The following is a 23125-nucleotide window of genomic DNA, read 5'->3' as shown; positions in this document are numbered from 1 at the left end:
TTCAATAAAGACGCGACTCGCCGGGCAAGATGCACCGGGCCTGGAACTTGCAATTTCCACTTATTTGCTATGGCGGTTTGCCCTCAAGGACAGATGGTCCATTTCCACGAAGACGACTCGCAGACCCTCGGGTTCGGCACCTCCGATAATCAAGCTCAGCTCCAGTGGCAAACTCCGCCTTAAATTCACTTGAACGTCCATCGAACCTCTTCAGTGACTTTGAGTTCATCGGTGTAATCTGCGTTTTGTTTACATTGTTCCTGCATTACAGTTGGATGGTTTAAGTTAAAGTTTTGCCATCTGTGAAAATGGTATGTAAACATGATAGGACTGTTGACAAAGAGATATGGAGACAAACAGGGACACCGATAAGGGCCTTAATGTCAGAAAAAACGAACGTGCGAAACAAAACAGCGAAAAATCAAGACCTTAAACAGCTACCCAGCTTTACGGAATGTTTAAACAGATGCGTCATGAATGTAAAAAAATAGTTACACTCTTGTTTTCGCTGAGTGCCGCTGGTTAGGAGCATGTTGTGGTGATCCAGTGGTGATCCAGTGGGGATCCAGTGGGGATCCAGGAACGCCACGAGGACACGAAAACTTCCTCCGTCCCAACAACGTGCCTCGTCTTTCCTCGGACTCATTCGCGTCCGGGGGGGGTAGGGACAACATGATTTCCGTGAATGTCTTTGAGATGATTTTGCCCTCACTTCCATACTTTGAGGGTCAGCGGAGAGGAGCTCTGAGCCCATTGCCCACTTCTTTGCATCGCAGGTTGGCAAAAAAAACGCAGTCACACCGCATGACTCACGGACGTTCGCCAAGCACCCGTCACCTATTCTCATAATAATTTTGTAAATAAGCAAACGTTTCAAGAAGTCTGACCGCCAAACAGCCAGCCCAATGCCAAACAGGAGTCTTAAAGGATCCTCTGTCATTATCCTGCGGAGAAGAATCAGATGGAATTTTCTCAATGCATAAAGAAACTAACAAACGTTTTGTTTTGGTTAGTGCTGCACGATGTACCCAAAATATAAAATAAGAACCGTCCAATAAATAAATGACTAAGAATAAACGATGCAGGTATGCCACCTTATTTGCACCCGCTTCACGGGGGTCCGTACTAAGCCTTGCGGCATCGTGAGGAATTTGCGGTGCTGAAACTTTGTGAGAGAATTATAGATTTTCCCATCTCGAGATAATTTTTTGTACACTGCTCCGCTAGAGGCACATCTAAACAAATTTAACGTGCATCTAAGGGCAGAGCCTTTCAACAGGTGCACATCTTGCTCAAAGTTCCAACTAATCATCTCCCTACCTGTTCCCAGGGCCCATTTATCAGCTCTATCCCTCCTCCATCTGTGAGGAGAACACACTCAGCCGCCAGGTTTATGCTCCCCCCTGAATAAGCTCAAAGTGGAAGGTGAATAGGCTGCAAGGGGAAAGAGGAGTAGAAGGAACAGGCAAAAGGTAAGAAAAAAGGAATCTGCGCGTTTTATTTATCCTCGGCGAGGAAGAGGCGCGAGGGGCGCGTTCTGCGGTGTTTATCCATAATGGAAAAATAGTGGGGGAAAGATTAAAGCTTCCCCGAGAAGGACTTGCACCTTTTGGCTCTTTCCAAATGGTCCTTGATGCCTCCTCCGCGCCGGGGTGACAATGCGAGCCCAAGGGCCGCAGCGAGACAGGTTCCACTCCAACAATTAATTTGGAGGGAAGGGGGGACTTGAAAAGGACTACCTGCAAATTAAGAGCTCTCCTCGCTCATAGCCTGCACTTAAAGAACAGCAAGAGGCCCAGGTCCGGGGGTATAGTTCAAGGCTATAAGTCGGTAAGGTTGCATAATTAGAATAATTACAATTATAATTCCCGTAATTCCCCTCCGATGATTCACTTCGGAGTTCGCAGGCGCTCGGCTCTGCGCTTCGGCCCACGGTGCCATGCCGAGGACAGGTCGCCTTGACAAAGGCCGACGCTCAGCTCTACCCAGGACGGCTAATTCGCAGGGGGCGCACCGCTGTCGGACAAGCTCCGCTCGTGTTATTTCAGCCACACCTTATTAATTTAGCGTTTGAGGAAATTAGTCAATTTCACAGTCCGGTGACCGCCAAAGGCCCCTTGGCAGGGTGCGAGCCGCCGGATACTGGGAAGCCGGCGAGGGGAAGCTCGGGAATCGCCGCTGCGGTTATCAGCCCGTGAGTTATTGGGCACCTAAGAGTGTGGCAAATCCAGGCGAGAAATATTATTCCCAGTAAATCTCCGAACGCGAATAACACAAGCCAAGCTATTTGAGTTGGGAAGGTCATTGCGAGGCAAAGAAGGGGGAACCGCAACTTTCTGCAGGAGCGAAATAGATGAAAGATGAGGGGAGGTGATGAAAAGTTGACGTCCTACCCAGCCGGCCCACAAAAAGCAATGAATATCCTTCAGTGTGCCGCCACTTTGAAGGACTGTCGCACTGATAAAAAAATATATATATATATATTTTTTTTTTTTCAGCACATAAAGAACCACAGTGTCGCCAGGAACTGAAAGGAGATGTTTTCCTGATGGAACCTTTAGACCGAGACAAAGCGGAGCAATTTTCTACTGACCACTTTAGGCCGACATCTGAAGCATGTGGGCAATTCGGGTACGGCGTGCCCAATGACACGACCAAAACCGTCCCTTTTCTTTAATTGGCGGAGCAAGGCAGCCCTATTTGCCTAACGAAAGGGGAGTGCAAAATATCTCTTTGCTTCTCTCTATTATTTCTCAGAGATCTTTTTAAAAAAATATAGAAAAATAAATAAATTAAAAAAAAAAAAAAAAAAAAAAAACAGGGACAGATCAGAATTGTTATTGAATTTTTTTTTTCCGTCCTGGTTCCGCACAGAGGAACTAACATGTGTCCTTCAGAGGAGATTGGCTGCATGCGACTCATACCAAAGTTTTAATGTTTCACTTGAATAAATCATCCGCGTCTATTGAATCCTCTCGCTTGAACACAAAAAAATAGAGGGCTTCTATTCAGCCTGAAAAGAAAGGAACCCGAATCGCTTCAGGCGGGAGAGTTATCTCACAGTGAAAGGAATTAAGGACCAGTTGCCAATATTGTGGATCAACTGAGCTCATAAGAAAAGGGGCATTTCTTGTGTTACAGTACCTGGCTGGGGAATAAAGCCACAATAGGCTTCAAACAAGGAGCCCGGCAACAATTCGCAGATCAATTATTTATTTTATTTCCTTATTTATTTATTTCTTTCTTTTTTTTTTTTTTTTTGCTTCAGGGACTCGGGGACTTTTCACGGGAGACAATATCCCGAAAACACGGGCATAAAGCAATGAATGGCCCAAATAGTGGCGGCATTGCCGTCACCGCCGTTGTCGCAGGAACGCGGGCTCCGTGCGCCAGGCCGCGTCGGCTGACCTCAATCTCCTGCTCTCGCCATTGTAGCGGCTGAAAGCAAAAAGCGAGCTTTGAGCGCCGCTCTCTTCATTGTTTCGCCTGCATTTTGCACCACGCACCACTACGTATGGAGCTTTATAATGCATGTATTCTCCTTTTGTAATGTGTCTATATGTGCGTGTGTGTGTGTGTGTGTGTGTGTCTCGCTTTATTTAATCTATTTTTATATGTCTATATGAATCTCCTCTTGTCTTTATTTATTGTCCTATTGAGTCCCCAAAATGCCTGAAGGGGAGATAAACTACCTTTCTCTGCCAGCGACTCTTTTTTTCTCCCCCCAAGTTCCGGTATGCGGTTGAAGATGAGTTTAGTGCACGAGGGGATTGGGAGGGAATGGATATGAGTGACATGGAGAGCGGCGCAAGGCCACGAACGAGATGGATGTGTACAAAAGGGACTGCGGTGTGAAAGTTCCCTTCCGCTCGCGATTTTCGCTGCGTCCGCCGAGCCGAGAGGGGCTCGTGGCGATGGGACGACGGCGACACGGGACACGGTCACAGATGTAGGGATGAAAAATCAGGTGGACAACTGGCTTTTCCTTCCCCTTTCACCTTGTTAGAAATGGTTGGTGTATCATGATCATCATAAATAAATTATTAAATATGAACTGTGTGATGCAACATGTACACCTACACACACAACACACTGTCAGAAACTGCTTGTCTCCATCGTGGTCGCGGCAAACTGGAGCCTAACCCGGCAACACAGGGTGCAAGGCAGGACCTTGCCAAGACCATTATTATTACTATTATTAAAAATTCATGTCGCCGACGATGTTCTCTAAAGCAACTTATAATGTTATGTTTGTACATTAAATGACTTATATTATTTACCCATTTATACAGGCGGGTAATTTTTACTGTACACCGAGCTGTAACCGGGCAGGTAACACACTCACACACTTAGGGCAAGTCAAGAAGAGTCACCAATCCGCATGAAACGCATCTTTGGACTGTGGGTGGAAACTGACCGCAGGGAGAAGGTGGAAACTCCACACCGACCGAGTCACATTCAAAAGCATGTCCAAACCCGCAGCCCAGGAGCCGCGAGCCCCCGGCGCTACCCGCTGAGCCGCCACGCAGTGCAGGGCTCCACCGAAGTTCCCTCCCCTTGTACAAGCAGGGGCAGGAGGTGCAGCACAGAGCAGGCAGGTAAAAGAAGAGCACAGCCCTGCTCCCGTTTCTCACGTGACGCAGCTCCTTGAAGGAGAGATTCTGTGAAATTCCGGGGAGGGAGCGCGTCACGCCGGCATCCGCAGGGAGACGAAATCTCTGCGCTGACTGACACACAACCACCAGCTAAACACGCAGGTAGCGCCGGAAACACCACACTTCTTCGGCATTGCTCGTGAGCCAGGCGTCGACCAGCCCGGGCGCGACTCGACCGTCCGACAGAAGGTCGGGGATCACCGCTGACATAACGCGACCTCCAACGGATCTCCGCGGCCCGCCTCGGGTACGAGCAGCACAGAGTGCATTAACATTTGGCTTTCTCCTCCGGAGGGGCGCCAGTGAGTCTCTCCGGAGCAATATCCCCTTGACATTGGAATCTGCCACGAGTCGGGGCGGCGGGAGCACCCGCTTTGATCGAGTCACACTGCCCGCGGCGAACTCTGCAACGCAGGCCACAGTGTCGAGGGGGTGCAGAGAGAGAGAGAGAGAGAGAGAGAGAGAGAGAGAGAGAGAGAGAGAGAGAGAGAGAGAGGGTGGGGGTCACATGTGCTCCATCAGGCCACACTCCGTATCACTGCGTTTCCGTGTGCCGAAGGGATGTCGCATTGACTAAAACAGCCTGACAACGGCCGCGCCCCGTCTCCTCGCGCTCCGCGCCGCACAAACGTGACTCAGCTACTGGGATTTAGTGGCTTGCTGGCGGAAAAAAAAGGGGACGCTTCTTTACTCTCAAGCTAAAACATGTGTCAATTTGCCCAACAGGTGCCAAAAGTGAAGAATGGGGGGGTGCTGTTGGTGTCTTGGAAACCGACGCCCCATAATTTGCAGTTAAACCGAGGGCAACCCGAAAAACAAGCGGAGGCCTGCTTACAAAGAAAGGGCCGAGGGTGGCTAATTAGAGCGCCATTACACGACACGGGGCTCTTTGTCCGAGGCGCGGGGGGGGGGCGCCTAATGTACGATTTGCGGGTCGCTCTAATGCGGAGGGCACATTTCAGAGTCGGCGCCTGCCTGGTGCATTTCAGCGCCGTCGGATTCAATCACGGTCATTGAGCTGCGTCCGCAATTCGCTGTTCCGGCAGCTTCCGTCGAAATTACCCTTTGAAAACATGTACTACGACTGCCTTTATTACCAAGCGCGCTGGGTGTGTGAATTAGCCTTTCTTACGGCTCTTGTCCGTGCACCAGGCCTGAGATGTCAACACGGCAGGAAGATGAATCTGGGGGGGGGGGGGGGGGCCGGGAGGTGGGAACACAGCCGAGTGCCGAGACTGCCATCTAGTGGCCACCTGGGACACTGCATCATGACACCAGGCCACTGTTGCTCCCGCCTCCTGCTCCTCATCCAAAATCTCCTCCGCGCCATGGGGCCGGAACTGCCGGAGAAGAGTTCTGACATGCCGACGCCCTAAAGGAAAATGGTCCGGTTCCATTTCTAAAAACACCCACGGGCTCAACGGGAAACGGTCCCTTTAGTGGCGCTTTCAACAGCGCACCTCTCCCCCTCGCCCTTCGAGTCAGCAGCGGACAATATGTGGGCGCACAATCATATCTGTGCGCGCAGTACATATATACACACGACAGCGATCGCCAAATGAATGAGCACACATTCGCCGCAAAGATGTCTTTAACGGCCTGGGTGTGTGTCAATTTCTCAGGCCCGAGATGGGCTGAAAGGAAGCCCTAATTCTGCTCCATTCAGAAGTAGCCATTGGATTTTTTTTGAATAATTCACTGCGATAAACATAAATGCATCCGGTATCGACGGATTTGCGCCATCTGAGTAAATGCGACGTGCTCGTTGTTAAGTGTTTTGTTTTATTTTATCCCTCATTTTGTTTTATTTTTATTCTCGTCTAAAACCAAACGATGTGACTCCACACTATGGATTGCTGGGGTCGGGGGGTAGAGGGAGTTATTGGGATTTTGCATCAGGTCTGCAGCTGAAATAACACACATACACATCGTCTGAAACCATTCGTCCCATGCAGGGTCGCGGGGAGCCAGAGCCTAGCCCGGCAACACAGGGCGTGGGGCTAGAGGGGGAGGGGACACACCCAGGACGGGACGCCAGTTTGTCGCAAGTCACCCCAAGCGGGACTTGAACCCCAGCAGGACCTGGTCAAACCCACTGCACCACCGCACCCCCCAGCTGGAATAAGATATATAGAAAAAAAACAAAACAAAATCTGCTGATATGTCGGGGAACATCTGATTGCGACTGTCAAAGCGGGCTGCGGACACATTTTATCCAGAGCTGCTTTCAAAGCTCATTGCGTCATTCACTTGTAACACGTTTTGTTTAGTTCAAGTACATCAGGCCGAGAGTGTTTGTCAAGTGTGCAGCAACAGGGCCTTTTGGGGATGAGTGCAGGTCTTTAATTACTGCGCCACCTGCTGATCGTCGCTTGCGCCGACAACAAGGGGAGGCGGAGAAGGGGAGGGAGGAGGGTGGACTGAAAGGGGAGGAAGAGGGAGGCGGAGAGCAACTCGAGAGCTTTCGTTTGGAAGCGGAGTCAAGGGAGGCAGCCGCCTTAGTAATAAGTTGACAATCCCCCAAGACAGACGGAGAGACCGGCACTCGTGTGATCTCGTCGGTGTGGCAAATTAAAACCAAATTTCCTCCCGGGCAACGCAAGGGAAGGAAAGGGGGGGAAAAAAATAACGGACATGGAGCTACCTGGGGCCACCTGGGCTCTGCTCCAGCAAGTCAGCCAAGACAATTTCCCTCAAATCAACTCTCTATCTTAATCTGACAGCCAGACTCGATTAGGAAGCGTGAAAATTGCTTCTCTCCCCACCAGCTGTCATCCTAAAATTATCTTAATTGTGAGATAATTATGCCTCTGAGACGCGGAGCGAAGAACACACTGCTTCTTTAAAACGGGGCGGGGTGCAGGCGGAAAGTTCCAGAAAGCGCGCCCCTGCGCACACCTGGAACCCCGCAGAACCTGAGGCCGCTGGGGGGAGGAGGAGGAGGAGGAGTGGAGGGGGGCTGTCTCAACAGCAGAAAATGCCCACGTCGCACAAAGCGAAATGGATTGGCGACAGCAGCCGGGACCCGTGAAATAGCCCTGGTGCCGCAGCGTGTCGGTGAGCATTGAACTCATATTGTGCTCTGGGGAGTCGAGTGCCAGAGATGCAGGTATTCGCATATTCACACTGTCGTGGGGGTGGGGGTGGTCCAGGTCCAGCAGTTAGAACCAGCACCCCCACGCTCCCCATCAGACCCCTTTACTTCCTTTCCCTCTATCACCCCTGATCCAGGCCTCCAGCGAGGCTCCTCCTCCCTCGGCACTAACCGCACCGGGAGTCTCCTGTGCCGCACCGGGATTCGACTGTTTACGTCACCAGCCATTATGAAAAAATGGTGGGAAAATCGTGGTTGAACCACAAAACCGAGGTGTGGGAATGCGACATCGCACGAGGCCGGGCGCTAAAAACGTGGTTTCTGCATTAACGTGACAGACCGCTCCTGCACTCAAACTCATTCGCTTCCATGGCGGCCGAAGGGCGCGAGCTCTTTCGCTTTAGAGTTAGAGCTGATGCTTTTGGGTTCAGGGGTTGCAGGTTCGAATCCACCTCCTGCTCTAGTGCGCTTGATTGGACTTACCAGGAATTGCTCCGGTGAAAATCAGCCAGCTGCATAAATGGGTAGGACCTGATGTCTCATTACGCTCCGGCCAGACAGCTGCCGTCCTCCACCTCTGGCCGCTTGGTGGTCCCACACCCAGGGGTCCAAAATCAGAAGCCTGAAGATTCTCAGTTTAGACTCCAGTGTGGTGGAACAATCTCCCACTGTACCTCGGAGCTGCTGAATCCCTCGCAACGTTCGAGAAGGGTCTCAAAACACACGTGTTCATACTCATCGGTGTCCCGATCTCTCGTCCGCTCCACAAATTTGCACGAAGCTACCTGACACTATTACCTTTGCATTAGCAGCTGCTCCTGTAACGTATGCTGGGTGAACGGAGGTACTGGACTATATCTGTATTTTGACAATCACACATCTGCGTCTGTCTCGCCATCTGTAGGCGAAACGCAGGTTTGTTTATTCTGAGTTGTGTATCGCTTTGTTGAAAAGTATCCTCTAAATGAACGAAGGTAAATGTAAATAAATGTGAACACGGTACATTTTACCTTGCTGAAGAAATCATGTTCAGAATCCTTCCAGTGTTCAAACTGGCAGCTTCCTAACATGATTACTCTTGTGTATAATTTCCGTCTCCTATTGCTTTGTGGCCTTCAGTTGCTCCAGCACCAGCTGACCGTGCTGCAGACGGTGGACATTGGATGAGGACCGATGGACGATGGACCAGGAAGCCCCTCGACACAGGGACCCTTATCTTCCCCACTCGACCGCGCTGCAGCATCTCCGCTCCTCGCCGTGCACTTCCCTGTAATTTTCTGACATTAATCTCTCTTCTCCGAGGTAATTTGCTGCACCTAAAACCTCACAGCTGTCATCCCGCAGCGCCACAATGGCTTTAATGCTTGAAGAATGCCGGGGCCCAGCAGGATTCGAATATGTCAGCCTCCCGGACAGCCTTAAGCGTCCCATTTGCCTCCTCACCGTGGTAAAAGTAGCCCATTTGTCGCTGCAGCTGAAACACAGAAGCATGTGAAGCAGCCAAGGACATATGAGAGTGACAATTAGAAATATTGCATAAAGGCATGGATGTCAGAGCACCTCCAGATGTGCTGGGGTTTCGTGCACACCCTTCGAACTTTGCTCTGCGCTCACCTGCACTGAGGCGGAGGGGGGGGCCAAGTTAGGTAGGAAGTTAACTCAGTCATTATTTCATTACAAAGTAATCATTTTAAAAGGGAGCATTTCACTGGTGCAATGGGGGCTGCTATTCTTTGTTCAAGAAGATAAATTAATACTTTTCTCGAAACCCACGTTCGGTTTCGGATTTACGCTAAAGCACTTTTGCTTCTTTACTTATTTTTACTGTATAATTCAAGGTAAGTATGCAGCTCAGTGGGAATATACTGGGAATGAAGTGCAAACTGGCATTCTCCCAGCCGAAGGTGACGGCTTTAACCGCTGCGCCACCTAGGGCTGCAGTATCAGCACCTTTCTTAAAGGTACAGTACATGCAGTTATGTGAAAATTCTGTGGTTTTACATATCAGGACATAAAATCATCTGGTCCTTAGCAGGTCTTAAAATTAGGTAAATACAAGTACAACGTCAGATGAACATCACACCGTGTCATGATTTATTTAAGAAAAATAAAGCCAAAATGGAGAAGCCCTGTGTGAAAAACTAAGTACACCATTACTGCTTCCATGGGAATTAAGAGAGTAATTAGCAGCCAGGTGCTGCTAATCAAATGCCCTTGATTAACTGATCATCAGCAAGTGTGACCACCTCTGTAAAAGCAGGAGTTTTGGGAGCTTGCTGGTCTGGAGCATTCAGGTGTGCAGTAACACAATGCCAAGGAGGAAAGACATCAGGAATGCTTCTACGAGAAGCAGCTGTTGCTGCCCATCAATCTGGGAAGGGATATAAGGCCATTTCCAAACAGCTTAAAATCCATCATTCTATAGTGAGGAAGATTATTCACAAGTGTAAAACATTCAAGACAGCTGCCAATTTTCCCAGGAGTGGATGTGACTCATGACTGTACCTTTATGTCTATAATATACAGGATAGTAATATATATCCTGGAAATTATATTTATATCCTGTAAATATATGTGTGTGTGTTTGTGTAATTTTCTGCAGAAATTTTTATCTAGAATGCTTCCGTCAGTTCTGGAAGTTTCCCCCTTTTTTTTTCTGTACAATTATTTCTATAAAGTTCCAATTACTACAAAGTTACCTGACTGTATGAGCGCCTGCGCTGAAGTGCTCCAGCTCGTAATTGACCAGATGAGTCGGGCCACTTATTTGCATATATACAACTTTCCCGGATGTGAACGATGAGAAATCTCATTTAGTGTGATGTCTGTTGTTGTCAAGCCGTTAATTGCGGTTGAGCCAAAATTGGTTTAATTGAGGTGTCATTGATTTAAATTAATTAAATGTTAATTTATTACATAATTACATCAACAAAACAACTAGAAATTAACTAAATGAAATTTTTTTTCTATTTTATTAGTGTGACTTATTACATGCAGGTAGCGTGGCCGAGCGGTCTAAGGCGCTGGATTAAGGCTCCAGTCTCTTCGGGGGCGTGGGTTCGAATCCCACCGCTGCCAGATTTTAAATTGCTATCCTCCTACTCGCTTCCCTGTTTTCCTCGTAAAAACTTGTCAGCCGTGTTTATCAATGTAACTGTGGGGCTCCACGCGTCCCTCCCCCCCCAAGCACTAACACTTTTCTCTTTTCGTTCTTTCTTCCTGCTTTTCCGCCTAAAACGTTGCTCTGAATCATCCAGTTTAAACGCATCCGCCTCTACTTAAGACCTTTTGAAAATGTGCTCCGCTGCGATAAACTCACTGCTCTCCGCTCCGGGGGACCCGCCCCCGAGCCCGACGCCCGGTGACCCGGGGATAAGTTCCGGACCGCCGTGACCCTGACCGCGACAGATGGGTTAACAAAAGTGAGCGAGTGGGTAAAAACAAAAAACCCTCCGTTCAAAAGTCACGCGGTTTTTGTCAGTGAAACTTGTGTCCAAGGTCACTGTCCACACCAGCCGTGTTCTATTTCGGCAAAGTCAAAAAACGCATCATGTTCACACTGAGCTTTCAAACGTCACTATTCATTCCAACAATAAAACAAACTGTCATTCAATTGCATTCAGTTATTTGACTGACTTCAAACTAACAATGGGGTGAAAAACTAGAGCTGTTGATCACTTGAGCAGAGAATGGACAATAGGTGGGATAGATATTACTATTACGGAAGCAAAAACAAGTGGGACTATAAAGACTGTATTAAGTGACACGGTGCGACACACGCGCTTAACTTTTGCTCCACGCGCCGGGAATCTATTTTCCTTCATATTTGGGTCAGTAGGTGACGTCATCGAGGAGTGTAACACGTTTTTTCCCCAAAGAGTGGTAATTTTCAGAAAGAAAACTAGGGCTCGTCCGGGATTTGAACCCGGGACCTCTCGCACCCTAAGCGAGAATCATACCCCTAGACCAACGAGCCGTGTGCGAAATACATATGGAGTGAATAACACGTGTCAGTTCTGGAAAAAAGGAAAACATGATATTTTTCGTGATGGATGTGTATGGCAGTGTGTGGCACTGGGGGGGCAGGTCACATCATCTGAGAACACCTGAAACCATACTGTTATGAGCTCAGCCTTTGCACCAAAAGGTCATAGGTTTGAATCCCCCTCCAGCTGTAGCATTCTTGAACAAAATACTCTGAAATTGCTCCAATAAAACTGCACAGCTGCCTAAATCACTAAATAGTTGTTACTAACATAACATTCATTGGGAGAAGGTTTTGAAAACAAGACATCGGTGTGAAATCCCTGAGCTTCGTTCTCTCCTCCGCTTGTCAGTCTGAAGTGATGGCCTTGTACTTCTCTCATTTCACTGCGTTTCGCACCTGCAGCCGCACTTCTCAAACCAGCTTCCTGCCTCTGCACAAATACAGCTCTTGGGGAATATAAAGAATTTCGGTTTCCTCGGAACAGCCACGTTGAATCTGGTTGCTGTTCACACACAGATTGGTGTACAGGAGTGTACTGTACAAGGGTGTTACGTGCTTCTTTAAAATGTATGTTGTTGTCGGGGGACCTTCAGTGGGTCAGGTGAGGAAGATGGCGAGGCCTTGTAGGTGTCGACCTAGGGAAGTTCTGCCGGGGTTTGGATTCCCGAGAAAAGATGAGGTGGTACAACATCTGGACAGACAGCGGCACGGAAAGCATCTCTCAGAGTCTGCTAGATGGTGTGTTAAGTATGCAGTCCATCCCCTTTGGCCTGACCGCGTGACCTTCTCAGCTTCCCCCACAAAAGACATTTATTGCAAAATCGCAAATAGAAGCAAACAAAACTCTTTTGTACATTGCGAAAAATGAATAAATTGAAATCCTCAGGCGCTTGAAATATGAATACATCACAGTATATGACTGTTAATGCTCACAATAGTTATTTTGTCAGCTTGACTGCCCCCCATTGGTTAGCGGTGGTCACATGTCCCCGGTCCTCCTTGAAACGAATGGTTCGAACTCAGTTCGTCCTGCTCTCAAAAAGTGTTCCACTATTTTTCAGAACAAATGAGACATCCGAAAAGTGAAACTACACAGAACAGGTAAAGTGGAAAGCGAAGGGTTGGAAGTTCGTAAGAGGAAGAAAGCTAGGGCTTGTCCAGGATCTCTCGCACCCTAAATGAAAATCATACCCCTAGTAGACCAACAAGCCAAGAGCTGGAAGAAAAGATTTCCCTACAAAACATCACAATAGAAGAGATGATTGTTTCTAATGAAGTTTTATTCAATGTATTATTACATTATCTCATCCAGTACTGTGATACATCAAAGGATTTCACTAAACTGATACCTTCCTATCACTTTCACCAATCACGTATTTCATTTTCTCACATATTTTTACATTGAGATCTACATTTGTCCGTTCCAATTCAATATTTCTAACTCAACGTCACCTCATAGCGAAGGGCACTGGTGCTATTAGTTCTCCACCTCATAGTTGAGTATAAACGATAAAGAGCGGTCAGCAGGCTTCTCCTGGATCATCACGTTCACGTCCACACATCCCGTGGTTCTACAGGATCCGCTCCAAAACCCATCCGTCCCCAGGATCAGGTCATGTGTGTCTCTAGCTTTCACCGACACCCGTGATACGCCAGGGACCTTCATCTTAAACTGGATTTCTCGGTCAGCGGGGAGAACGCCAGCAAGAGGCTCCACCAACTCGTAGTCCTCCTTCCAGGATGTGTATTTCAGTGGGTATACAGGCCACTTCACCTTGAGGTTGGTACAGGAGATTATATAGCTGCAGAAGTAGCTGTATTTCCCAGCTGACGACTTATTTTTGCCAAATATACAGAGCTGGTACAGGCCTGCCCTTGGGACCTGCACCCGGAACTCTACGCGCTCTCCCTTTCTGGACTGAAACACATGTCTCCGTTGTTGGTCATCCGTCATGGAGAATTCTCCCGTGTTCAGCATGGCCATGAGGTCCAAGTGGCTCTCTACGCGGAAACTGAAGGAGCAGCGGCCATCGGTGGTTCGCACCATGGGCTCGCACTGTGAGGGCTCGTGGAGTCCCTGTTGCTCCAACAGCCAGCTGGGCCCCACTGGATTGTTCAAGTCACCCAGAAACCTCATCTCCTTATTGACAGCCTTGCACCGGATCTCATACTCACACACATGGTCGTACTCTTTTTTGACAGACTCTGGGTCCTTGCAGTAGATTTTCAGTGTGTGTGTTCCAACTTCTGGAGGGTAGACATCCAGTTTCATGCCGTCTGGTCTCAGGGTTAAGATGCTGTGATTTCCGCTCTCATTCAGATCAGCCATGAAAAGCTTTGGTGACGAACTCTTTATTGTGACAGTCGTCTTTCCATCTGAATCACAGCAGCACAAGGTGTGTAGAGTTATTTGATATGTTAAAGCTGAATGTCAGTAAAATTATACTCTAATATCTTTTGTTTGGCATGATGTACAGAAGCCTCTCGGCACTAAAAGTGATATTATTCAAGATCCGGTCCTGGGCTGTGGACCTAAGTCTACTGGCCATGACTCTTGGCCAAGTCAGTGTCTGGTGGCCATAACTCTTGAAAAAACCTCTAAGTCTCATCACTGTACGCCAGCATCTGTGTTTAATTGCCATCTACTTGCTTCATAGCATCTAGTTGCCATGACTCCCAACTTCCTATCTAAACCCTCTGCTGACAGTGAGAAGGAACAATCGCAACAGCTACAGACCTGAATTGATGAGAGAAGCTTCTGGCTTCACAGAGACAAGGCCGGAGTTAAAAAAGGCGCTTCTCCGGTGCATCGCATCCTCAAACTGCTTCAAGGAAAGCTGAGGTTTGAGCAACTGCCATTGGCCCTCCAAAGGAAAATGATCTCCCACGAAGAGTGCAGGATGAGTCAAGAAGTAGAACTCATTGTATCTGGAAATGAACATAGACCAGGTCAAGGAAAAAACAAAAGGGTTTGTCTGTTCCCTCTGAATTTTCTTGTTGCCAAAGAAAGCTGTTTTAATGTGTCATTGCAGTGCCATGTTCTGCTTGCTCTGGGTCTTTGTTTAGCTGTCCTCCAGGAAGTGCAACGCACAGGGTGTGTGTGTGCTAGACACACAGGCTTGTAGCCTTAATGTTGACCTAGTGTCCTTGACTAAGGTGCTTACCCTGAGAAGTTTCCTTAAAATTACCGAAGCTGTAGAAATGGGTCAAGAATGAATTGTTTCTTTAAATTAAGGCACCAGCTAAGCTATAAATAAATGAAAATAATAGCTAATACCACATTCAACAAACTTTTGTCATGGTTTCCGTCATGTTTATATAGGGAGTGTACTCACACTGGCAATGAATCATAAGTCGGTGAGCGTTTGTGTATTTATGAGTGTGTGTGTGTGTGTGTGTGTGTGGGCGCGTGCACATGTGCAAAAGTGGGGGGTAATGGCCACTAAATCCTGGAAACCTAAAACACTTCTGTCAGATTCAGTTTGATTTACCAAAGCAGTTTGCTGCAGCTTAACTGTCACTTCTACCAAAAATCAGAACTGCAAGTAAATACCTGTTCATTTGCCCATTCTTTCACAAGCTTATCCAGCTGAGTGTTGCTGGGAGTGTCAGTATACACATTTACACACCCTTTATTTCATTATCATAATTACACATAGATGTCAGAAGCTTGTGGACTTACCGAAATGTGAACCGATATCCGCTGCCATCGACACTCCCGGCTCCCCAGGTGCTGTCCAGGACGTGCCACTTGCCATCCAGGCGGACGGCGTTCCACGCATGATTTCCATCCCCAGTGAACCTCATGCCTGGTTTGTACTGAAAGCCCTTGGAGTGACCAGACACCACCTCGCACTCAATTCCTGCAAGACTGACCAGCACCACTGGGCTTCAGCGGCAGCGTTCATGGGCTACGTACTGTATCTGATCCAGGATGATTATGATTTTTGATGAAATCAGGAAAACTAATTCCAAGACATACCATTTCTGGAAAAATTTGTAGACATTCAGATTTTTGTGACCAGAGAATTACAATCCATGTACGACTGAAATTCACAATTAATCTGTTTTACAGTACAATTTGAAAACTAAAATATCATAATATCACTACAGTATGTCAAAAAAGTGAAAAAGACACATTGCTTACCATTCATATTTTTTAAATATGTAAGCACAATTTCAATAATAATAACAATAATAACAAAAATACTACAGTGATTGATTGGTTCATTGAATGATTGATTACTTTCTTGCTTGATTGATTCCTAAAGCTGTCCTTTGAAAAATGACAGTATATTGCAAATAATATTTGGAATCACCAGATTTTTAAAACAAGAGCTCAGATTAATAAAGCATTGGAGTTCCCATTTCTTTAAACAGAGAATGACGAAAAAGACATTCTCAAAAAAATTCTGAAATATTTTTGCAATTTCTGAATGTGGTGTTTCCAAACGTGGTTTTCCGATTTGCGCTCTTTTACAGTTGCCAGCACTCAGGTTTCATGTTGATTGGACCCAGTCAGGATTGAATGGCCACTACCTGCACATCTGCTGAAACAGCGAGGAGTATCCTGCGCACACGGCCTTCCCTGTTCTTAAGACATCGTCATAGGAGCTGGATCTTTGTGATGGGTTGTGAAACCCCTGCACATCGTATGCTGTTAGAACACATGGTATTCAGTTCTGTCTTCAGCCCATTCAGTTCTTTACCTTCAGCTGCCTTTCATATTTCATACGTGAAGGACACCGTCACCGGCGCACTCTACACAAAGTCCCAGTGTGGCTTTTGTGGAAACAAAAGGCTCATGTGATGCACCCCTTCAGAAACTCACCAATGTGGTGTGTGACCCACATCCAGATGGATCTCAGCTTCTCCATGTCACTATTGGTGCCCTTGAGCAAGTCCTGAACCAGAGCATTGACATTGCTTCTGGCTGTGACCTTCACATCAAGAGAGAGAGACCCTAAAAAGGACCTTTGGCACAAACACGTAGTTTTTATGACACCGTCTACTGTTTTATCGGCATACCTTCCCGGTACGTGAGATCTTACCTTACTGGCGTAGGCATCGAGCTGTTTAAATTTGTTTAAGTCAATCAGCATTGACTTGAGGTTGGATTCATCCCAAGGATATGCTAAAGTGATAACGAAAACAGAAACCCAGACATTTAAAAAGAAAGTACAGAATTATTTAAAAATCGAACAAAAACTTTCACATTGACCGTTTTTCACAATGCTTACCGTGTAAGTTTGCCTTGTAAATCTGTGTATTGTTTTGCTCATTAACAAAACCTGTGATTTACGAAAACGGTGAGAAGTTCAGTTGATTCAGGTCAAACAAATTTAGAAAACTGGAACAAGAATGTTTCTTCACTTTTTCAAATAGGAGAACTTTTATTTACCTTTATTGTCATACACAGCTTCATTTTTATGGCTGACTTTCCCTAGGAAACACAGAAACGGGTGCTTGATTTCACCAAATGTACCAGGTACAGTTTCTCGGGTATTTTATATTTTATTATATTACAGACATGAAATTAGATTGTACTCTTTTTTTCTTACCTTTACCAAATGAAAACTTTTTTGACAAACTTGGTGTTTTGTTCCTCGGGTGAATCTCAATTGTAACTGCAAGTGGTTCAAAACAGTGTCACTCATCTATTGTTCATCTTTCAAAATTTCTATGTAAGCTGACTCATCCATAAGTCTCACTTACTCACCTACTTCTACATTTCTGTTTACTGTGTACTTTGCACTTCCCTCCCTGCTACCTGGAATACATAAAAATATGTCATTCTTTGATTCCCCCAACATGCGTCAAAAAAATGTCACAGGCCCTATTCTGGTGATCTTTCAAATGTAGAAAGGATCATATTCTTGATATGATAAACACAAAAAATATGGTTTTATTTTTAAAAGATATAAAAATAAACAAGTAATGGCATCTTCATCAAAAGTGACACTGAACAAGTCATTACTAAAACGAATCATAGAGCATTGAATACATGAGAGAGACAGAATGCATGAGAATGACCCAGATATGAGGTGGTAAAAGTTTTTGTGATCAGAGGAGAGCAAGAACTTTTAGGCAAAAATTAAAGTGCCGCGTATGACACAAGACTAACACTCTCAATGTCTCAAGGTACACCACCCCTTTAGTGATGCGTGGTGGCAGCATCATGTTGTGGGGCTCCTGTTCATCAGCAGGGACTGGGCATATTCATAAAAGAGAAGAAAGAATGGGTGATCCAATATAGAGGGATCCTTTTTCTTCTGCTAAAAAAGCAAAGCTTGGGAGAAAGTTTTCCATTCAGCAGGACAATGATCCCAAGCACAAAGCTAAAGCAATACTGGAGCGCCTCAATAATAAAAAGGTCTCCCAAATTCCTGATCTCAGTCCCATCCAGAATTTGTGGCACCATTTGAACATAGTGGTCATCAAGTGAACAACCTGGAACAAATCTGCCAAAAAGACTGGCCAAAATCACCCCAGAACAGATTTATACCTTTTATTGTAGTCAAAGGTGTTCCTACCAAGAAATAATGTCTGGAATTGGAATAGTTATGAAAAAAACCATGTTTCAGTTTTTTTGCCTAAAAATACTTTGTAGCACAAAAACAGTCTACTTACAGTAATTAATTCTGATTTTTTAAAGTAAAGTGAGAATGAAATTTCAATGTGCCATTTGTGATTCAGTAAAATGAGAGAATTGGTCAAGAGTCTGAATATGTCAGCAAGGCACCATCTTTTCTCGATTCTGGGAGAGCTTGTTTGATCCCCAAATCCTAAATGCACTGTGTAAAACTTATGTAAAAATTTTAAAGTTCATTCACTGACCTCTTTGAAAAGCAGAGCTGTTTGGCAGACCTGTGGGTGTTGGGTTCGGCTCATAATTCACAGCTGCTGCGGACAAGGTGATAAAAACGACTGTGTTAATTTCGCCATACTGTGAACATGCCATGAAAACTATATCATTTTCCAGCATGTTTGCCCAACCTCTGGCTCTTACACCATCCAGTTCATCACTTCTGCCCTCTTCCACATTCTCTGCAAATGCAAAGCCAAACACTATTATAAACAGCATCCAGTCATCTTTCAAAGATGTAATTTTGCTCAAAGTGAACTAATATAAAAGCACTTTCACCAGAGCAATTAAGTAGGCCCTCCTGTTCTTTATCCTTTAAGCTGACACTTTCCTCCATTTCAGCTTGAAATGTTAAACGACCTACAATTGTTTGTCCATTTATAAAGCTGGGGGGACTTTACTGCAGTTATCTTAGTGTAAGTACCTTGCTCAAGCCTATAACAGGTGGGATTCAAGCTTGCAACCTTTGGGCCCAAATGAAGCAGCGCTAACCCCTACGCTGTTAGCCACCCTGTTGATGCTTGTGTTACTTATATAGCAACATTCGCACTATAAGCGCACATCCCTGCATTACTTGTTGCACTTCTGCACATGACAGCAAAACCCTGAGTCCCTTCTGGTCGAGCCTATGAGTTACTGAAACACACATCAGTATCCGATCTCTGTTCTTACTCTGTTTGGGACTCTGTTCTTCTCCCTCCTTAGAATCTGTGTTACTGGCACAGCAGCCTGTAAGAAAATTGGGTGATGGTGGCCATTTATTACCACATCATGGAATTTAAGTACATTAATTTTTTCTACTGAGCGCACAAACTTTGATATATGTACTAAATAAAGTACATAGTCCACATACAGTATAGTGAATAGCAGTAACCATAGCAATACCTTACATTATGTTTACAATGTTTATTTATTGCAGTTAATAGTTCCTATTAATTTCACCTTCTATGTGGGGGCTGCAATAATGATGATGCAATAATGATGATCTTTAGAAAGTTACTTCTTTTTCCAGTAATTGTCGTAAAGTTTAATTATCATACACTGTTCAATTATCACTCACTTAAATAGGTCACAGTAAATTAGGCAATATGTGCTCTAAGATTAGAAGAATAATCTTGGTTATAACCAGTGCTCGGTAATGCATTATAACATCAATAAACTGAGTCATATTTACTTTGGAGTAGATTTCGTTGCTGTTATTGCAACACTTAGGGTTACCGATAAAAAAAAAAAAAAAAAAAACTGCCGTCCTGAAAGTTTGCACTGTTTAATTTTCGATTTAACGTCAAAATCTTACTTACACACATAGCAGAAGTAAAACGGTAGCAGAGGGAAGCAAAAGATTGCCAGTAATATCTTCTGGGTTTTAGACAGGTGGTCAAGGAACGCCATTTGTTTCACAAGACAATCTGGTAAAAATGAAATCACGAAAGGGAAAGTAACACGTGAGATTCGTTAGGAATAACTATGAAACACCACACTGTTAGTATCGGTCTCGGGGGGCCCCGCGTCATCAATAAAAACTCACAAATTCTATCAAAAAAGAAACTGGCCGAAGAAGTGTAACGAGACACGCAGCCTTGCGGAGAAAAGCAATAAGTGCCAATGAAAACCCTTACCCCGGGAATGAATCGGCCGCTCGCCTTGAATTCGCCGCCCGATGCCTCTGCAGGGTCACTTTGCTCCACTTCTCTCCCGATGCTCTTTGAACAGGAGGTCATTAATGCTTCCTGCTATATGTCTCCTTACTTTTTTATAGCTGGGAGGGAACATGTGTCCATAGCAGCAGGCTGACTCAGACAGTACAAAGTTATGGTCTTTACAAACGGTTCATGATGCCGTTTGGTTCGGTTTCAGCCCCTTTCTGAAAGGCGTGTACAGGAATTGGCTCCGTGTTAGTCGAGTAGAGCCAGAAGGTAAGTGTGTTGTTACCGGTAATATTATGTCACCGCTAAGTGAAAGTAAGCGGATACTTTCAGTTTTGAAAGGGCCGGGATTCGGGAAGCCGTGCCTTAAGCGCTAAAGGTCATAAAAAGTCAATAAAAAGTCTTGCCATGCCAGTGTTTTTTTTTTTTTTTTTTCTCTCTCTTCTTCTTCTTTCCAAATACTTAGATTATTGTAAATGTTTCGATTTTTGGGGGGGGTTTATTCTGATCTTTACAACAACAGATTTCTTCACACACCTGTTTAAACAAATAATCTGCATATTTTTAGAGAGTTTAGCGGCCACGACAGATTTCCAAAGATTAGCTCTAGTTAAAGGAATCAGTCACCACTGGAGTGAAGAAAATAAATTTTATCTGAGCAGCTAACAACCACGTTCCACCTTATTATAGAATATCCTGTCATTCGTGGCGTACAATATACGTATTATTTTTTCTTTAAAAAATATTTCGTGTGACTTGAGCGCCCTCTACCTGTTAGATCCCCACATAATGTATACTGTATTGTGAAGGGTTTACCGTGATGTCCCAAGGATTTCCCAAACACTTGGACTTTTTGTGTCATTTTTTTCTTTTAACTTTTGTTATTTCTATACATCTTTCATATATAGTAATGAAAGAGGGCCTACGGAAACTTGAATTAATTTTATAAGTGGACCCCCCCACAGATTGTGTCATAAGGGCCGGTTAGCTCAGTTGGTTAGAGCGTGGTGCTAATAACGCCAAGGTCGCGGGTTCGATCCCCGTACGGGCCAGTCTTTTCAGCTTGACATAATTCAGAGAAATGTGTATGTCGGGTCATATTTTCTGAGAAAAGCTCAGATCTTTTTCCAAGAGCTTGTGAAAGGACTCGAAATGGCAGTGATCGGGATCACAGCGGCGCCAGCAAGGACTCATTTTGTTTTGTTAAATTTGGGTAAAAATATATCCCAACAACAGATAGTCCACAGAAATGAAAACAACACTATAAGGTAACATTGCAGTATACTGTTTCTGCAGCATTGGGTACTAAAATGATATAGAAAGATTTCGTTTCCGTCCTCCTCGTTAGTATAGTGGTGAGTATCCCCGCCTGTCACGCGGGAGACCGGGGTTCGATTCCCCGACGGGGAGAAAATTTTGTTTTACAAGTATTGCAAAGTAACACGTGAACATTTTAACAATAGGACTGCGAATTGCTGATGTTCCCTTCCATTGCAGAACACCAAATAAAAGGTCAAACTGTTACCTCCCGTCTCCGATTCCTCTGCTGTCGCCACAGTAATAATAAGTTCCAGTGAAACAAACCAAGTGAATTATTTCACACACAAAACAGAAGCACAGGACCACAGCTGGACTCTAGAGGGAAACAAGCGACTGCGGTTCGATGGGGAGCGATCGGAACACGATGGAGAAAAAAAAGTGTTGGGCTCGTCCGGGATTTGAACCCGGGACCTCTCGCACCCAAAGCGAGAATCATACCCCTAGACCAACGAGCCTCGTGAACGCTTGTTCCTGGGAACGTCATAAAATACATATTCTATGTTGTGTTTATGCGTGCAATAGGAGTGCCACGTGGACAGTGCGGGGGTGTATTTTCACAAGACAGTTATACTGTTTTTACGTTATTATAATCACACAAATCTAGGCGTGTTTTTATTAGACCTCCTCCTGCACTCGGATATCTTTTCACTGTATAAATACATGTATAATGCAAAGCCGATTCATTCTGACTCCTCAAATTGCCTAATTATTACTCAAGAGTCAAATCAATGAAAAATTGATTAGTCACCCAACTAATAAATCAATCAATCCGTGAATGAACAAAGGGAAATAATTGGTAAATCAATCAGTAATTCTCCCTCTCTTTGCTCTTTTCCGCTTTTTATGTTATACTTAAAAAAAAAAAAACTTGGCAACATTTTAGGCAACATTGTCTTAAACATATATGAATAATTATTTTATATGTTGTCCTCGTTAGTATAGTGGTGAGTATCCCCGCCTGTCACGCGGGAGACCGGGGTTCGATTCCCCGACGGGGAGACTGCACATTTTCAGCTCTTTCTTGCTGAAAACTTTATTACGAATTTATCAACAGGATAACATTCGCGTAAAAATCTTTCTTTTTTCTAAACACAATATATGTTTTTAAAGAAAAAGTTTGCGTTGGCCGGGAATCGAACCCGGGTCAACTGCTTGGAAGGCAGCTATGCTAACCACTATACCACCAACGCAGTGTGAAGCATTCGTTGACCTCCGCTGTTATGAATATACTGTATGTCATAACTGGAAAAAAAGCGTGAACTTATTTTTTCTATTATAATTTGCGTGATATAATTAATAGTTTTTAAACAGCATTTAGGGTGCTAGAAACACTGGCGGAAGACGGTGAAAACGGAAATGTGTATTTTTCCTCTCAAGGTCAAATTCGTACTTTTTTACAAAAATAAACAGCCGCCAAATTTCAGAACGCTCCGTGGAGCCTAACGCATAGTTTTGAGGGTTGAGGCGATTACATTGACACTTCAACAGTCCAATGAGCGATGAGATTCTAGCCAATAGGAAACTAAGACTTGTTCATCACGGACGTGATGACGGGGA

General features: G+C 45.2%; 1 protein-coding gene and 7 non-coding genes across 8 annotated transcripts; 4 read left to right on the top strand and 4 right to left on the bottom strand.

The window, feature by feature from the left end:
• The first annotated feature begins 10745 nt into the window (after positions 1 to 10745).
• trnal-aag (transfer RNA leucine (anticodon AAG)) lies at positions 10746 to 10827 on the top strand. Its single transcript has one exon. It is a non-coding gene; the product is annotated as a tRNA-Leu (tRNA).
• An 826-nt stretch (positions 10828 to 11653) lies between these two features.
• Positions 11654 to 11725, bottom strand: trnap-agg (transfer RNA proline (anticodon AGG)). Its single transcript has one exon. It is a non-coding gene; the product is annotated as a tRNA-Pro (tRNA).
• A 1434-nt stretch (positions 11726 to 13159) lies between these two features.
• Positions 13160 to 19994, bottom strand: LOC108921458 (kyphoscoliosis peptidase-like). The gene is made up of 11 exons (XM_029248982.1): positions 19904 to 19994; positions 19275 to 19331; positions 17299 to 17364; positions 17139 to 17180; positions 16978 to 17028; positions 16789 to 16871; positions 16569 to 16677; positions 16277 to 16394; positions 15420 to 15608; positions 14475 to 14665; positions 13160 to 14113 (listed from the first exon to the last, which is right to left on the bottom strand). Exons 1-11 carry the CDS (start codon positions 19992 to 19994, stop codon positions 13215 to 13217), a joined length of 1896 nt encoding a protein of 631 aa, XP_029104815.1. The 3' UTR covers positions 13160 to 13214.
• Positions 19995 to 21226: 1232 nt separating this feature from the next.
• Positions 21227 to 21300, top strand: trnai-aau (transfer RNA isoleucine (anticodon AAU)). Its single transcript has one exon. It is a non-coding gene; the product is annotated as a tRNA-Ile (tRNA).
• Positions 21301 to 21586: 286 nt separating this feature from the next.
• trnad-guc (transfer RNA aspartic acid (anticodon GUC)) lies at positions 21587 to 21658 on the top strand. Its single transcript has one exon. It is a non-coding gene; the product is annotated as a tRNA-Asp (tRNA).
• Positions 21659 to 21951: 293 nt separating this feature from the next.
• On the bottom strand, positions 21952 to 22023 carry trnap-ugg (transfer RNA proline (anticodon UGG)). The gene has a single exon. It is a non-coding gene; the product is annotated as a tRNA-Pro (tRNA).
• Positions 22024 to 22495: 472 nt separating this feature from the next.
• Positions 22496 to 22567, top strand: trnad-guc (transfer RNA aspartic acid (anticodon GUC)). The gene has a single exon. It is a non-coding gene; the product is annotated as a tRNA-Asp (tRNA).
• A 119-nt stretch (positions 22568 to 22686) lies between these two features.
• trnag-ucc (transfer RNA glycine (anticodon UCC)) lies at positions 22687 to 22758 on the bottom strand. The gene has a single exon. It is a non-coding gene; the product is annotated as a tRNA-Gly (tRNA).
• Positions 22759 to 23125: the final 367 nt, after the last annotated feature.

The sequence above is a fragment of the Scleropages formosus genome, chromosome 25 (assembly GCF_900964775.1).
Source record: "Scleropages formosus chromosome 25, fSclFor1.1, whole genome shotgun sequence".
Classification (NCBI taxonomy): domain Eukaryota; kingdom Metazoa; phylum Chordata; class Actinopteri; order Osteoglossiformes; family Osteoglossidae; genus Scleropages; species Scleropages formosus.
The sequence above is the reverse complement of the archived record's forward strand: the minus strand, read 5'-3'. Positions and strand labels throughout refer to the sequence as shown.